Source organism: Columba livia, chromosome 3 (assembly GCF_036013475.1).
Source record: "Columba livia isolate bColLiv1 breed racing homer chromosome 3, bColLiv1.pat.W.v2, whole genome shotgun sequence".
NCBI classification, from domain to species: domain Eukaryota; kingdom Metazoa; phylum Chordata; class Aves; order Columbiformes; family Columbidae; genus Columba; species Columba livia.
Window position 1 is genome coordinate 1,532,551 of NC_088604.1, and position 16,923 is coordinate 1,549,473.

The 16,923-nt window shown below is 59.5% G+C and overlaps 2 protein-coding genes across 7 annotated transcripts in view; one reads left to right on the top strand and one right to left on the bottom strand.

Moving 5' to 3' along the window:
* The window catches only part of PTK2B (protein tyrosine kinase 2 beta), a 37,650-nt gene extending 28,556 nt beyond the window's left edge, over positions 1-9,094 (bottom strand). For 2 of the 5 annotated variants that reach the window (XM_065055510.1, XM_065055509.1), the window contains exon 1: positions 8,990-9,094. In XM_065055510.1, the coding sequence (XP_064911582.1) occupies positions 8,990-9,026 (37 nt within the window). In that variant the 5' untranslated portion in view covers positions 9,027-9,094. Of the gene's footprint in view, positions 1-7,239; positions 7,580-8,989 lie in introns of those variants that run through there. The other 3 variants (XM_065055505.1, XM_065055507.1, XM_065055511.1) reach the window with 3 other exon arrangements.
* A 2,490-nt stretch (positions 9,095-11,584) lies between these two features.
* Positions 11,585-16,661, top strand: LOC110364792 (uncharacterized). 2 transcript variants are annotated; one of them, XM_065055525.1, is made up of 5 exons: positions 11,585-11,746; positions 14,048-14,236; positions 14,461-14,630; positions 14,900-16,138; positions 16,489-16,661. In XM_065055525.1, exons 2-4 carry the CDS (start codon positions 14,084-14,086, stop codon positions 16,119-16,121), a joined length of 1,545 nt encoding a protein of 514 aa, XP_064911597.1. In that variant the 5' UTR covers positions 11,585-11,746; positions 14,048-14,083; the 3' UTR covers positions 16,122-16,138; positions 16,489-16,661. The 2 variants fall into 2 exon arrangements, with proteins under 2 accessions (XP_064911597.1, XP_064911598.1); XM_065055526.1 differs by lacking the exon at positions 11,585-11,746 and adding an exon at positions 13,632-13,940.
* The last annotated feature ends 262 nt before the right edge of the window (positions 16,662-16,923 follow it).

The following is a 16,923-nucleotide window of genomic DNA, read 5'->3' on the forward strand; positions in this document are numbered from 1 at the left end:
TGGTCCATGTTTTTTTCTTGCACCTCCACAATGCAAACGGGTCCAACACCGCCCCAGCCAGAACGATGCGACTGTGGTGTTAGGAAAAGGGTCAAACATGCCAATAGGCTGCAAAAGCTCCCAAAATCAGGCCAGGGGTCGGGATCCAAAAGCCTTGAGGAGTGTTGTAGGAGGGATGCGGGAGATGCTTTTTGTTCCGGGGTGATGCGGGGGGACGGGGCTGAGGCAGCATCCCCAGGCCAAGGGGCTGCTGGGGCTCAGCCTTCCCCCCAAAACCAAACCACCCCAGCTCACAAAATGTCACTGGGCTAAAAATAACCCCATAGCAGCATCAAAGCCGCCCCTCGGGGAGGGAAATCAGCTTCCCAGGAGCAGGGTGGGCGTATTTCCCAGGAACCTTGCTGGGGGAGAAGGAACCGGAGCAGGAGAGGGCTCGCAGCATCACTTTTTGGTCCCGGTCGCTAAGCATCCCTCCCGGTCGCCAGGCAACCCCAGGGATCACGGGACATGCTGCTCCTGCTTCGTTTCGGGAAAGGGGAAGGAGAAAAGAGGGTTTGGGGTAGAAAACCCGGGTGCTTACATTAATTCCGCTTATATCCATCACAGCTTCCTGAAGGAAACTCATCTGCAAAACTCCTGGCAGGGCTGTGGCATTTTTGGGGCAGAAATTTCCCACCTGGGTGCAAAGCTCCAGCTCCTCCAGCCCTTCCCCTGCATCAAATGGGAATTTCAAGCCCCAGCTGCTCCGCCACAGCCTGGAAAAGCCCTCGGCTGTGGTCACACCACACAGTGACAACTGAATTATCTATACTGCCCTATATGGCTTCACAACCACCTCCCAAGTCTGGGTTAGAGCTGCGCGGTCCCAGCACGCTGGGCTGGGTTTGCAAAATGTGGGAAGTTTGCACGTCCCAGGGGAATTCAGCTGAGATTGGGGGGAACTTCATTGCTGTCATTTAATTAAGCGTTTTCTTCTCTTGCTCGGCAATCATTTCCACCGGGTGCTATCACGCAGCTGCACAGGCTTACGCAAGACCGGCTCGCCACCAAACTGGAAGTCTCTTTGCAAAGTTTTCAGCCCTGTTCTCAGACAGATAAGCATTTTAAATCACATTTTTTTAAAATCAAATAACCCAAGCGATGCCCTGAGGCGCCTTCAACCCTCTGCCCGCCTGACCTGAGCTGCAGATGGACCAGCTCAGGCTAAATATCGATGTTTACCCCCCTTGAACTCCCTCAATTTCTACACTTCTTCCAGTATGAGGTCTCTAATTTTTTATGCCAAGGGGTTTTTTTGACTTGTGGCCAGGAGCGCAGGTCCCAGGGCGGGAGATTTGGCTTCGTTTCATGTCACCCCCTTTTGGGATGCCAGGGATGCGACGGAGCATCCTCCACCATCTCTGCAAGGGGAAGGGTGTGGGGATTTCCCACCTGAAATCCCTCGGTGCTTCAGCCTCTGGAGATCAAAGCGGGCAGCAAAACATCCCGATTTGTGCCAGGTGGAAATTCCCCGGGTGCTGGAAGCCGCCCCAGCAGGGCCCCATGGGGACCGGCCAGATCCTGGCAGCTATTTTGCCTCTGGCTTTAGTGGCAGAGGGAGGGGAAGGCAAATCCCCTTCCTCCTCCTGGTTTGACTGCAAATTAATTAATTAGCTAATTAATTAATTAGTTATATTTTCTCCATGCAGTTAGAAACCTTTCTTTTCCATAGCCAGCACAGTCACTGTTCGCGTTTAGTTTGAGAACATGCGGATAACACCCCAGGACAGAGTTTTCATTGCTGTTTACTGAGAGCCTGGGTCTCTGCCCACAGGTGTGGGGCAGCGGGAAGGGGACGCGGATGGGACAGACCTTGGTTGACACCGGGCTGATCAGTGACAATATTCCATGCCATCAGCATCATGCTTCCTATTGAAGGAGAGTCAGGAATCTTTCACCTTAGGGTTTTTTGGAACCAGGATGGAGACCTGTTTGGGAGTTTATTTATTTCAGCCTTTCATCAGCCTTTTTTGCAGAGAAATCTGGGCCCTTTGTGCCTTTTTCTCTCTTTTCTCCCCAAATCAGCTGTTTGCGATCAGGTTCTGCTGCCTGGGACTGGCTGCTCGGTGCAGACAGTTTGAGAGCAATTGAACTGAGCATCTTTTACTTTATTTTCTATTTCTATTTTATACATCTTATTACTCGTAGTGTATTTTGTTGTTTTATTAAACGGTTCATCTCGATCCACAAGTTTCTCCCTTCCCTTTTGATTCTCTCTCCTGTTCTGGGGTGAAGGGGGTGAGCAAGCAGCTCTTATGTTACATTACCAGCTCGGGTTAAACCACAGCAGCTGCTCAATGCCAAGGGAAGGGATGGCGGCCTTGGGGTTGGTTTGCGTGGGGTACAGCTGGGCAGCGGGAGAGGGACGTGCAACGTGGCTGGGTGGGCAGCGTGGCCAGATGTGCAATGTGACACGGTGTGCAGTATGGCAGGGTATGCAGGATGGCAGGGTGTGCAGGATGGCAGGGTGTGCAGTATGGCATGGTGTGCAGTATGGCAGGGTGTGCAGGATGGCATGGTGTGCAGTATGGCAGGATGTGCAGTATGGCATGGTGTGCAGTATGGCAGGGTGTGCAGGATGGCATGGTGTGCAGGATGGCATGGTGTGCAGTATGGCATGGTGTGCAGTATGGCAGGATGTGCAGTATGGCATGGTGTGCAGTATGGCAGGATGTGCAGGATGGCATGGTGTGCAGGATGGCAGGATGTGCAGGATGGCAGGGTGTGCAGTATGGCATGGTGTGCAGTATGGCATGGTGTGCAGTATGGCAGGGTGTGCAGTATGGCATGGTGTGCAGTATGGCAGGATGTGCAGTATGGCAGGGTGTGCAGTATGGCATGGTGTGCAGTATGGCATGGTGTGCAGTATGGCAGGGTGTGCAGTATGGCACGGTGTGCAGTATGGCAGGGTGTGCAGTATGGCAGGATGTGCAGTATGGCACGGTGTGCAGTATGGCAGGATGTGCAGTATGGCACGGTGTACAGTATGGCAGGATGTGCAGTATGGCACGGTGTGCAGTATGGCAGGATGTGCAGTATGGCACGGTGTACAGTATGGCAGGATGTGCAGTATGGCATGGTGTGCAGTATGGCAGGATGTGCAGTATGGCAGGGTGTGCAGTATGGCATGGTGTGCAGTATGGCAGGATGTGCAGTATGGCAGGGTGTGCAGTATGGCAGGGTGTGCAGTATGGCAGGATGTGCAGTATGGCACAACATGCAGCATGGCAGGGTGTGCAACAGGGTACGGCGTGAAGTGCGGCTGGTCCATGGAGTGTGGCAAAGCATGCAACATGGCCAGGTGTGCAACATGGCCAGGTGTGCAACGTGGCCAGGTGTGCATCGTAGCACAGAGTGCAGCACAACTGGGTGGGCAGCGTGACCAGGTGTGCGGTGTGGCCGGGAGTGCACGTGCAGCGTGACACAGCGTGCAGCACGGCTGAGCGTGCAGGTAGGCCGGGTGTGCAGTGTGGCAAGATGTGCAGTGCGGCACCATGTGCAGCACGCCCGGGTGTGCAGCGTGGCTGGGTGTGCATGTGTAACATGGCTGTATGTGCAACACGGCAAGCAGGGACAAGGGCAGGGGACAGTGCAATGTGGCTGGGTGTGCAAGTGCAATGTGGCTGGGTGTGCATGTGGCATGTGCAACATGGCACAGTGTGCAGCTTGGCTGGGTGTGCAACGTGGCTGGGTGTGCATGTGCAATATGGCTGCATGTGCAGCGTGTCTGGGTATGCAAGTGCAGTGTGGCTGGGCGTGCATGTGCAACATGGGACGGTGTGCAGCATGGCTGGGCGTGCAGCATGGTCAGGTGTGCGACGTGGCTGGGTGTGCGTATGCAGCGTGGCTGGGTGTGCAACGTGGCTGGGTGTGCAAATGCAACGTGGCTGGATGTGCATGTGCAGTGTGGCTGGGTGCGTATGTGCAACATGGCACAGTGTGCAGCATGGCCGAGTGTGCAATGTGTCTGGGTGTGTTTGTGCAACACGGCACAGTGTGCAGCATGGTTGGGCATGCAGCATGGTTGGCTGTGCAATTTGGCTGGGTGTGCATGTGCAGCGCGGCTGGGTGTGCAATGTGTAACATGGCTGGGTGTGCAGTGTGGCTGGGTGTGCATGTGCAACATGGCACAGTGTGCAGCATGGTCAGGTGTGCGGTGTGGCTGGGTGTGCATGTGTAACACGGCACAGTGTGCAATGTGGCCGGGTGTGCATGTGCAGCACGGCACAGTGCGCAGCATGGCTGAGCATGCAGCTGGCGTGGGAGTGCAATGTGGCAAGACGTGTGCAGTGTGCAACATGGCTGGGTGTGCAACATGCTGGGGTGTGCATGTACAACGTGCCTGGGTGTGCATGTGCAACATGGCTGGGTGTGCAACATGCCGGGGTGTGCATGTACAACGTGCCTGGGTGTGCATGTGCAACATGGCTGGGTGTGCATGTGCAACATGGCCGGGTGTGCAACATGACAGGGTGTACATGTACAACGTGCCTGGGTGTGCATGTGCAACATGGCTGGGTGTGCAACATGACAGGGTGTGCATGTACAACGTGCCTGGGTGTGCATGTGCAACATGGCTGGGTGTGCAACATGACGGGGTGTGCATGTGCAACATGGCTGGGTATGCATGTGCAACATGGCCGGGTGTGCAACATGCCGGGGTGTGCATGTACAACGTGCCGGGGTGTGCATGTGCAACATGGCACAGTGTGCAACGTGGCTGGGTGTGCAACGTGGCACCATGTGCTGGGCACGCAGCTTGGCCAGGTGTGCAATGTGGCAAGATGTGCAGCGTGGCCGGGTGTGCAACAGGGTGAAGTGTGCGGTGTGGCTGGTCATGCCATGCAAAAATAAAAGCGTGCGACATGTCGGGGTGTGCAGCGTTTCAGCGTGTGCCACGCTCTGCCCGAGGCTCAGAGCCCGAGCACCCCAGGTGACACTCACTGGGGCCACCTTAGGACACAAGATTGAGGTCAGGTTGCCCGTGGCAAGCAGGAACAGGGCAGGGGACAGGCAGGGACAGGGCAGGGGACAGGCAGGGACGGGGCAGGGGACAGGCAGGAACAAGAGCAGGGGGCAAACAGGGGCAAGGGCAAGGGACAGGCAGAGCTCTCCTGCAGCAATTAACAGCACCAAGATCCCCAAAACCTCCCTGGAAATCACCTCCCGGGGGCAGAGCATCACTGTCCCACTCTAAGGAGCAAAGCGGACACTCTTAGGCCCCTGTTTTTGGCTTCTCCCCAGGATGAAATAACTCACACTCTAAAAAAGTCATGTTTTTCATCACTTCTAGCGGCTCTTTGCTCAAAGCTGTGGCCTCCGGGCTGCACAGACCAGCGAAACAGCCCGTACGCAAATCTGCAGCACTTCCTTCCCCCCGGCCCCTCTCTGCACATCGCAGCCATCCCGGTTCACCCAGCGCACCGGCTCACCTGCCACACTGGTGGCTACAGCTGGGGAACGTGGCTGCTGCGCTTTCCCTCTGCGGGAACAAGTTCTGCTGAAAGTTGGGTTTTTTTTTTAGCCATTTTTTAACATGAAACATAGCAAACCGCCTCGAAACTGAGTCCAGTGAGGCTTCCCCACGGGGCTGACGGGAGCCACATCTCCAACATGTCATGTTCCTGTTCCCCCTTTGAAGCCGCTTCCTCAAACAGAGCCCAGAGACTTCACTGTGATGCCACCAGCGCTGTCCCACAGGAGCTGCAGGAGGATTTTTCTGGGGAACAACCCCATTTTTTCCCCCGTATTCCCCAGAGAAGGGTCTCCCTGGGATTTTTGTGCATGCCGGGATGACTCGGTGGAGAAGACGTGGGGATCGCACAGGCTCTGCCACCCTTGCGATTCCCAACACGAGCACGGCTTTGCAGGGAAGGCTCCCAGCTCCGTCTGCCCTCATGAGTAATAACCCAGCCGGGGAAAAAGCAAAGTGATTCAGAAGCTGCTTTTCCCAGCCCCCAGCGCCTGGAAGAACCTTTGATGCTGAATATTAATAATAGGCGAGCACAAAGGCATGGGAATGTAGAGCTTGGGGACGGTGGCACTTGTGCCCGGCACGTGTGTGTGTGTCACTAGTGTGTGCAAAGCATCACCGGTTAAAGTGAGGGTGTGTTCCCCGTACACACACACACTGCGCATCCCTGCCTGTCCTTTGCAGTGGCAGCAAGGAGGGGTATGTGACAGATGCAATGGGACACTGTCCCCTCCCCGACAGACCTCTGGTCACCTCGTCCTGCAAATACCCCTGTGCTGGGTGCAGTTTCGGGTCAACAAAGGGCTGGAGGAGCCTCACAGCATCACCTCGTCCATGAAGCCACCGCCACTGACCTCTCCCCACCTCCCTGTCCTAACGTCGGTGTCTCGTCCCCTGTGGTCCCACCACCAGCGTACAGCATGCACACAACTGTCACCGGCTCCCTGCCACCTCCTGGGGACAGTTCCAGCCCCATGTGGCACCTCCGAGCCTCTCAAGTCCTTCCCAATCCCTGGACAAGACGCCAGACATAGAGTCACAGAATCATCGAATCACAGGATGGTTTGGGTTGAAGGGACCATTAAAGCTCCCCCAGTCCCCCCGCCATGAGCAGGGACATCTGCACCAGCTCAGGTTGCTCAGAGCCCCGTCCAGCCTGGCCTGGGATGTCTCCAGTGATGGTTCATCCACCACCTCTCTGGCCAACCTGGGCCAGGCTCTCACCACCCTCAGCATCAAAAATCCCCTGATGTTCCTGTTCTGGGGGATCCATCCCTGGGTACGGAGCAGAGGGACCCAACCAGGGCTGGCGTAGGAGGAGCAGCATGTCCCTGGGGGACCCTCTGCCAGGACGATGTGTCCCCGGCTGCATCCCACCCCAGGAACATGCACACAGGGCTGTTCCATCAGCCTCCTTGGACCACAACGCTCCCGTCTCCGCCTTTGCCCCACTGTGCTATGCCGGGGAGCACAGACGGACACGTTCACCAGCAAGAACCGCCCCGCTGCTGGGCAAATATTGAGACAGCAGAGCCCGGGCACCTCCGGATCGCTGCACCCTGTCCCCGAGCTCCCGAGCACCCCAACACCGCTGTCCCCTCCACACGGGGACCCCCAACACGGGTAGGGGTGCCCCTCTCCTGCACCCACACCCTGCCTGTCCTCGCTCGGCTCTCCCTGTTTCCCCGGCACCCAAGTGTCCCCCGAGGGGAAGCTGAGACTCTCACCTTGGCGGGGGTGCCTTGGCCCCCCGGCTGGTGGCAGGGACAGGCGGTGGCGTCGCCGGCGGGGCGGTTTGTCCCGGTGGGTGCGTGTCCCGCGGGTTGGCACGGGTGAAACCACTCCTGCCCGCCCGCTTCTGGAACGGGCTCGCCGAGGCTGGCGGTGCCAAGGAGGAAGAGGAAGGCGAGGAAGGCCCGGGACCCCTCGGCTGCCCACCCAGCCTTCCCCTGCGGGCGGGTTGCGGCAGGTTGTGGGATCAGGCAGGAATTTGGGCAGGGAGCCCGAGGCAGCCGGCGCTGGAGCTGGTTCCGCTCGTACCCGGGAGGAGCTGGCAGGCTGCCCATGGGGCTCCTGCCGCAAGGGTGTCCCCCCAAAACTGCCCCAGCACTGCGGAAGAACCTGTGGCAGCAGGAAGGATGATGGTGCAAGAGCTGCTGGGGACAACGTTCCTCATCATGGGGTGGCCGTCCAGCACTGTCACACCCCCGGGGCACAGCAACAGCTCCCTGCTTCTGGTGTGCACCAGGTCCCCCTTAACGCTGCTTTAACGCTCCTTTGAGGACCCCCCCATGGCTGAACATCCCCAGAAAACCTGACCCCAGGGTGGTTTGGGCAGCTCTGGGGATGCCTCAGGGACGAGGAAGAGCTAGAGGAAGAAGGGAGCAGTGGGGTGCAGCTCATGCCCCCCCCCATGCAGTGGGGCAGCCACGATCCCAGGGAGCACTGAAGGTGATGGGGGGCACCCCCATGCCGAGCGGGAACAGGGAAGCAGTGGGGTGAAGCAGTTCCCCAAATCCCAGTCTGGGGTTTGTGGGGTCCCGGGGAGCTGCAGCCCCCCTGGGTTTCCCCCACCCATTGCTCAGCGGGTGCCTTGCGGGGTCACCCCATTGGTGGCTGCTTCCCAGCACAGTGGGGGCCCCCCTGTGTGGGCATCCCCTGCCTTGGAGAGGCGTTCAGAGGCAGCTGTCACCCCATCTCCCTTAGCAGCTCAGCTCCCCCTGCTCCCCAAATTAACCACCCATGAGGTGTGATGCCTGGGAGCGACTGGTGCTACACTCAGACACGGCCCCATCCTGCTACAGCTGCTGGCACAGTCGGAACATCCCTGAGACAGCACAGAGGGAACCCCAGGAGATGGGTTGGGAAAGAGGGACAGACCAAAAAGCTTTTGGACATGAGGAAGACCTTCTGCAGGGCCATGAGAGCTTCGCACGGACACGTGTCAACCACCATCACCCTGTTCCCAGCCCGGCAGCCGTGCCCGGAGCTCCCGCAGCCGCTCTCCCACGCACGAGCGCGGCGCTGACAGCCTGCGCCCACTCTCCTGCCCGACGCCAGCCAGCGATTGAAATGCCTAAATATCGTCAAAGGGATAGAGCCACCTCCGAATCCCCCGGCAAGGGGCAGAGGGGGCAAGGGGGGCAGCTGGGGGGGCAAAGGGAGACCACCGGCTGCGGGGACCCCTCTGCTCGCTGCTGAGGAGCCGGGGAGGTGGCACCAGCGCCGTGCACCCCTTGCCCCTGCACCCCTTTCCCTCTCCATCCCCTCGCCCCTGTCCCATCCTGCCCATGCGCTCCCAAGGGGGTGCCTGGGCTCCAAACATTTGGGAGAGACCCTGGCACGCTGCTCCTGCACCCACAGCAGCACAGCCCCCCAGGGAGCAGCGCAACCCTTTCCCCCTGCTAATCCCTGCCAAAAATTACCCCAAGAGCCCCCCCACAACCCCCCCTAAGAAGATCCAGCCCTGTGACTTACGGGAAAGCTGGTTGAACAGCCTGCTGAGCCATCCCATGCTCCTGCACTGAGGGCGAGCTCGTAGCTACGAAACGCTCGAGAGAAACAGGTTTCCCCGCCCCTCCCACCGCCTCCCCCTTTCCCCAAACCACCCTCTTCATTGGCACAGAGAGAAGCGATAAAATCTGACGGGATTTATTAATAGCAGCTCTCCCATCACTGGGGAGCGATGCTTCAATAAACGGCTTCGAGCATCCCAGCACGGGGCTGCGGGAGGGAGAAAAGCACCAACTTACTTTTGCCAGGGAGCAGGGCCGGGGCCGGAGGTGATGGAGAACGACACGGGTTGCAGCTCCAGAGCCACCACAAGCTCTTTGGTGGCACCAAAAAGTTGCATCGTGGGGAGATGATGCCAGGAGAGGCAGCTGGGGGTGTCCTCGGAGCCAGGAGGGCTGGATGGAGCAGTCCCCACTCGTTCCAAGAGGGCAGAGGGATGCTGCAGGTTATTGCTGCCCCTTGAGGTCGGTCAGCCTGAGCTGCAGAAATACCCTTTGCCCCCCCTCCAGCACGCCGGGGAGTGTGGGGCTCCCCTCAGCCCCCACAACCTATAGCGAGTTCCAGCAAAGTGGTTATTTTTATTATTCACTTCGATAACCAATCTTGTTTTCACCTGCAGGGGACGACAAATCCTTTTCCCAAATGGCTCAGACCCCAAACCCCTAAAAACAGCAGGAGTGAGGGGGGTCTGGGGGAGACAGGGTGCTGAGCCATGGGTGGAGCAGGATTTGGAGTGCTCGGGTGGATTTTGGGAGCTGTCGGAAGGAGCCAAGACAAGTGCTAGTGCCCCGACAGGGTCATCACCACCCCCGGGAGCACAGAGGGTCCCTGTGGGTGCTCCCAAGCAGCACCCCTCAGCCCTCGGGAGCAGTAGGGTCAGGCCACCAGGCTGGAAGGGGACAGGGGGTCAGGCCCTGAGGATCTGCAGGAAAGCACCCAATATGGGGGAAAGCACCCAACGTGGGCTTGATCTGCTCTTCTTTCACCATTTGATGGTCGCTGGTGAGGAGGCTGCTCGGCTCGCTGGGCCCTGGGCTCTTTGGCCGTGACACCGGCGTTCCTCACCCAGTGCAGCCACCACCCTCCTGGTGTCTTGGTCCCTCCACAGTGGGTTCACTCAGCCCAGCAGAGTCGAGATCCTGCCAGAACAACCCCAAAGTCCTTCCCCAACACCCCACTTTGGAGGGGGCCTTTGGGTCCTGTCCCAGGGCAAATAAGTGTCCTCTGAAAGGGGCTCCATGAAGTCCAGGTTGGACATGAAGCCGCTGATGCAGACCTGGAAAGGCAGGACCATGCCAGGCTGGGGGACATGCAACCCCAGCCCAAGGATGATGGATGAGGCTGAGACCACCATGTCTGGTCACCTCAGGGCAGCAGGACCACCCTTTCTCCTCCATCCGGAGCTACTGGTGGTGACCACTGCAGGCTTGGAAGGATGGTGGCCATGAAGCGCAGAAGAAGAGGTCTCCAGCTTCAGCACACCCGGGCAACTGCCCGGCTCCAGGCTGCGGGAACTGGTGCCATTGCCTGAGCTGTTGCCATGGGGTTGCCATGGTATTTGTATCTGCGGTTGTCGTGGAGACAGGAGGAAGCTGGGATTGGGGGGCTGCTGCCAGGATGTCCCCAGGATGCCCTGGATGGCCCCCAGAACCCTTCTTTCCCAGGTCCTTCTTGAAGATCACAGTGATGTTACGTTCCCAGGGAGCTGAACCTCCTGGCTGGAGTCCCCTACAAGCAGCTCTGCCACCTGCATGTCCTCTCTCCTGCCCGGGTGGGTGGGACAGGAGCCAAGCAGGACCCAAAGGTGTCCACCAAAGGGGGGTGGTGGGGACAGGCCACACTAAGGTGTCCCTGGAGCTTCTCTTCTCCAGCTGAACACCCCAACTCTCTCACCTGTCCCCAGCAGAGCTGTTCCAGCCTCGGGTCATTTCTGGGGCTCCTCTGGCCCCTCTCCAGCAGCTCCATGTGTGTCCTGTGCTGAGGACCCAGAGCTGGACCAGCACTGCAGGGGGGTCTCACCAGAGCGGAGCAGAGGGGCAGAATCCTCCCAAACCTGCTGCTCACGGGGCTGGGGACGCAGCCCAGGACACGGGTGGTTTCTGGGCTGCCAGCGCATGTGGCCGGGTCACGGCCAATGTCCCACCCCGGCACTCCAAGTCCTTCTCCTGGGGCTGCTCCCCATCCCTGCATCCCCAGCCTGGACCGATAACAGGGTTGCCCTGACCCAGGTGCAGGACCTTGCCCGGTAGATTGTGAGTTCTCACAGAATCACAGAACAGTTTGGTTTGAAGGGACCTTCTCAGCCCCCCCAGTTCCCCTGCCATGAGCAGGGACATCTTCACCAGCTCAGGTTGCTCAGAGCCCCGTCCAGCCTGGGATGTCTCCAGGGTTGGCCCATTTGTGGCAGGTTCACCCCCCCAACCACCACCCTGAAAGTACCAGAAGCTTCTCCACCCACAGACCACTATGGTCATGTACCCACACCCTGGTCAACAGATGGAGCCCTTGCCCAATGAAACTCCTCGGCTGAGAGAAGTTTCTGGATCGCTGACTATAAATGACAACAGCAGAGGTTCAATGTAGGGCATAAATGGAGCTGCCAGAAACCCACATGGAGTTGGTGTCCTTGGGGCAGCAGGTGTGCAGTGGAAGGTTCTCTTCCTCAGACTGGAATGGCATCTAAGGGACGTTCCTTGAGGATTTGTCCATCTCGCTGATCTGGTGAGTGATCTTGGGGGATTAGACTAGATGATCTTTTGAGGTCCCTTCTAATCCCTAACATTCTGTCATTCTGTGGTCTTCTGGGGACCCCTGAGTTCTCACTTTGGACAAGTGGGAAGATGCACAATTGAACCACCATGCCAAAGATCTGGGATTCCTTGAATTTGAATCAGATGTGTAGTAATTAAACTCCCAACCAGTAGCCGAATCTGTGTTGTTTAATGTTGTTTAGTGTTGGCAGAGTGTTCAGTAATTTTGGATGAACCAAATTTCTAGTTGGTTCACTTTTCTGGTTAGAATAAAGCCTGTCTGTAGATTATCACCTGCCTAAATAGACTGTCGCGGTTGAGACGGACAAACGACACGGGCCAAGTACTTCCAGGATGAAAGTAGTAGATGCCATTTATTGCTACAAGTGCATTTTTGTACAATTCTACTAGTTCATGTGTCTTTTCACTATTGGTTACAAGTTACAGCACTAATTAGCTAATTTTGCTATCATCCATGTTATTCTTCTATCCCCTTCTCTCTCACGGGTACAACTCCATATCTCCGGATACTCCTTTACTCCCATCTTTCTCAGGGATAAACCTTAATATCTTCAAGACTGATCTCTACTCCCATACTTTCTGTCAAGGATTCCACAGACCCGCTGCAGTTTCCCACAATAGATTTTTCGTGTTCTTCTGCAGCAGCACTGCTGGTCTGAAGACCAAAGTGCAGGGACCATTGGGGCCAGCTGGGGACACAGAGACTGGCACCCGCCGGCACCGCGGGAGGGGACCGGCCACCCCGGCCCATGGCCGGTCCCAGGTCAACGGGCTCTTCCACAGCCAGGCCAGGGCAGCGTAGGGAGCGCTGGCCCGAAAAGTCACCCTGACGGCTCCTGTGGGCAGACGGGAATTGCCCTGAGGAGCCCTGAGGGGATCTGGCCCAACTCGCCCCCATCCTTCCCCCTCGGGCCTCCCTGCGGCCACAACAGGGTGTCCCAGGGCCTGGCCAGGATCCCTGGGGCAGGAGAGGAGCCGAGAGACCAGCACAGGGTCCCTGGCTGCTCAGAACCGCTGCCCCTGGGGATGGCCGCTCTGGCTCCCCGTGGGGCTGCTCCCCGCAGGCCCTGGGCTGTGTCCCCCAAACCCTGACACAGGGGCTCTCTTGCTTTCTCTCTTGCTCTCTGTCGTGCTTTCTCTCTTTCCCTTTTTTCCTCTCTCTCTCTCTTTCTCTCTTTCCCACTTACATTTGGTTCTCCCCTGAACAGCTCTGGTTAGAATAAAGTCTGGTGCTTATCACCAGCACTGCTGGTCCAAACTCCAGACCAAAGTGGGGGAGAGCGTTGGGGCAAGTGGCGCCGGCTGGGGACAAACAGACCCTGGTGCCTCCAGGCCCAGGTGGCCGGCAAAGTGGCCCATTGTGCCCAGGGGTGCAGGTGGGTGGCCCAGAAGGACTTTACTGCTCCCCGCAGGCCCTGGGCTGTGTCCCCTTGTCCCCTTGCACATCCCCTCGTCCTGCAGAGACCCCAGAGGAGATTCTGGCACTGCGTCAGGAACATGGGGGAATGGCAACTGACCCTGCTCACCTTCATGAGGGGTCTGGGGGACCCTCTGCCAGGACGATGTGTCCCCGGCTGCATCCCACCCCAGGAACATGCACACAGGGCTGTTCCATCAGCCTCCTTGGACCACAACGCTCCCGTCTCCGCCTTTGCCCCACTGTGCTATGCCGGGGAGCACAGACGGACACGTTCATCAGCAAGAACCGCCCCGCCGCTGGGCAAATATTGAGACAGCAGAGCCCGGGCACCTCCCGATCGCTGCGCCCTGTCCCCGAGCTCCCGAGCACCCCAACACCGCTGTCCCCTCCACACGGGGACCCCCAACACGGGTAGGGGTGCCCCTCTCCTGCACCCACACCCTGCCTGTCCTCGCTCGGCTCTCCCTGTTTCCCCGGCACCCAAGTGTCCCCCGGGGGGAAGCTGAGACTCTCACCTTGGCGGGGGTGCCTTGGGTCACCGGGGCAGCCCTTGTGTGGCAATGTGATGTCACCGTTGCATCACAAACGTGGCCCTTATTTAAGCGGGTTTCGGGGAGGCTCAGGTGTCACTTTGACTGCGCGCGAGCCAGTGGGCAAGCGAGCAAGCGAGATGGGCAAGTGTGTGGAAAACACATCAGAGATGGAAGGAGAAGCAAAGGCGCAGGTAGGAGCGGGTGCTTCGGTGTCACCCCAACCTCTCCTCACCCCGGGGATCTCGCCAGCTTTCTCGGCCTCCCCAGCTGATCCTTTGCACATCCCCTTGTCCTGCAGAGACCCCAGAGGAGATTCTGGCACTGCGTCAGGGACATGGGGGAATGGCAGCTGACCCTGCTCACCTTCATTGTACTCCTGACTGTCTGGGTCCTGTGCAACATCCTGCTGCCCCGCACCATCACCTCGTTGGGCATCATGGGTGTGAGCATCTACATGGCCCGTTGGGCCAACACCACCAAGGTGAAGGTCAGTGTCTCCTGGGCCCCGTTCTGGGAGGGAACAGTGAGCAGTGGCCATTGCCCACCCAGCCGGGCCCCTGCCCTGGAGCCACCGAGCCACCTCCGCTGGGCACCAGGCTTGGGGCTGGGCCACTCCTGTCCCTGTCACTCCAGCCCCCTTTCCCAGGGTCCTTGTTTCCTGGCCAAGAGGGGACACCCTGCACTAACCCGGGCTTTGCTTCCTGCGGACAGGGCACCTGTGTGAGCAAGAGCCCGCAGAGCAGCAGCGGGACGGACCCCATGGGGGAGCAGCCCTGTCCCAGAGCTGCCCCGGGCTCTGCTGCGGCTCCCGGCCAAGGGAGCCCATCGCAGCCGGAGCCCTGTGAAGGCGAGGAGGTGTCTGCAGAGAGCTCCAGGTCTGGGTAAGGAGAGCCCTTCCCTGCAGGGGCAGCCCCTCGGGAGCCCCAGCCCTGAGCTGCAGGTGCCCAGCCCCTCGCTCTGCCCTCGCGCTGCTGGGCTGGGCTTGGCCCATGTCCCCAGGTCCCCAGCTCAGCCAGCCACCCCAGAGCTGGCAGGGCTGGAACCGGGGAGCTGGGAGATCTCCCATGGGACGGGAGAAGGCAGAGAGAGGGTGCTGGGTCTGTCCTGCCCCACAGCAGCCCCCACAGTCCAGCCGCTATTTCCCCCACAGCCAGTGCATTCCCCGGCAAGGAGAATTGTGGAGAAGCAGCTGCGATGGGGAAGCAGCCTCTGCAGGGGAGCTCCCTCAGGACACACAAGACAAGGGTCCAGGTGGACGTTCCTGTGCCGACAGCAGCTCGGAGCTCCCCAGGAACCGGCACTCCATCGGCAACATGGAGGAGCTCAGCAGATCCCTCATGGACTCCCTGGACATGACCAAAGTCTGCCACGACCTGATGGAGGAGCCAAAGGCAACATCTCTGAAGAGCACGACTCCAGCCTTGTGCAAATCCAAGAGCAGAGAATATCTGGTCTGCCTGCAGTGCCGTCGATGCGTCACCAGCGGCTGCCCGCACTGCAGCGAGCCCGAGGAACAACAGGACCTGCCCGTGCTGGTCGTCATTCCCCACGGCTACTACCTGGTGGTGGCCAAGGGGCAAGTGGTGGAGATGAAGCTGGAACTGAAATTTGAGCTGGTCATCAGTGGGAAGCCAGTCTACACATGGGAGAAAGACCAGCTGCTCAGCAAAACAGACCCTGAGACGTGCCACATGGACCGCAACAAGCCCATAAGCCTTTGGGGCAGCAAAAGCTCGAAAGCCCCGCACCCTGTCCTCAGGACACCGCAGGGACAGATGGGACTGGATGGGCAGGACATGAGGGCGTCTCCTGGGCAGCAGTCTTGGACAGAACGCAGCGATGCCGACAGCGCAGACCTGCAGCCGGCTGGGCAGGGGGGGTCTCTCCCCAGTGCGGTCTCCACGCGGTCCAGGAGCCCTGGGGACAGTGAGACCTCGCAGATGTCGTGTCCATTCCTCAGCGCCCAGGGGACACCAGAGGGACAGATAGGACTGGCCGAGAAGGACACATGGGCTGCTCTGGACCTGCAGCCGGGTGGGCAGGGCGAGTTTCTACCCAGCGTGCTTCCCACGTATCTCTGGCCCTCATGGGCACAGCCCCCCTGCCCTGTGGCCCAGGAGCGGCTGCGTAGGGCCGGGCTGGAGCCGCTGCCAGCAGTGGGGTTCAGGGGCTTGGAGCCGGGGCACAGTGTGCAGCAGGGCATCTGGCGCTCCTGGGCCACCGTGAAAAGAAGAGTCAGGGCCGCACTGGACTATCTGTGCATCGCTGGGAGCTCGGAACCCACCGACACCGTGGAGTGGGAGCAGATGGTGCGACTGGATCTCCAGCGCAGGGCTGACGCGCTCTTGTACAAGACGGAGGTGGTGGCGTAGAGCTCCAGCAGGACAAGGTGAGACCGCGAGGAGCGTGGGCAGGGGCAGCGCAGCGTGGAAGGCCAGGGCCGGGCTGTGCCGGGCGGCTGTTGGAGCCAGGTTGGTCAGGAGGTGTTTCTGCAGGACGAGGTCCTGTGGAGCGTTGGGGTGGCGCTGGCAGACGGGGTGGCCTCTGCTGGTGCTGGTTTGGATGGGGCTGACACAAAGTGCTGACTCCCCGCTGGCTGGGCCCCCTTGGCCCATGGAGATGCTGCAGCAGGTGGCAGCTGGTTCCCTGAGCGCTGAGCCAGCTGCCCCCACCCTGCTGGGGCCCAGGGGACGTCCCATGCTGCTGCTCACACCCCCGACTCGTTTGCTCCCTGTGCAGCCGCGGGACCAAGGACAGGAGGAGCCCCCAAGCGCCTGGAGCTCTGCTGGGATGGAGCAAAGACCCGCCTGTCGCCCCTGGAGGCCTCGAGCAGCAGAGCCCCGAAGAGCAGCTGTGAGTGGAGAGCTCAGCGCTGACACCACGCTTCTGTCAGAATAAAACTCTGCAATCCTTGAAACAGCCTCCGGAGCTCTTCATTTGTGGACTAAACCGGGGGAACAAGCTCCTGGCTCCGCGGGGCTGGCGGGGGGCGGGCGCTGGGCACAGCGGGATCCTGGCACAGGCCCCGTGCTGCCTCACAGGGTTCTGCTGACCCAGCCAGGACCAGCCGCGCAGAGCACACGGCACCCAGCGAGCTCTCGCAGGGCCCTCGGGGCCGTTTTGCAGCACCAAGAACTCCGCCCTGACCCCCTTTATCGCCGCTTCCCCTCAGCT

Bases quoted from the DNA above. Each gene is read 5' to 3' on its own strand.
- LOC110364792 (XM_065055526.1), top strand. From the start codon at position 13,782: ATGTCACCGTTGCATCACAAACGTGGCCCTTATTTAAGCGGGTTTCGG. The intron at 13,941-14,047 runs GTAGGAGCGGGT...CTTGTCCTGCAG, and splicing joins AAGGAGAAGCAAAGGCGCAG to AGACCCCAGAGGAGATTCTG. The intron at 14,237-14,460 runs GTCAGTGTCTCC...TCCTGCGGACAG, and splicing joins CCAACACCACCAAGGTGAAG to GGCACCTGTGTGAGCAAGAG.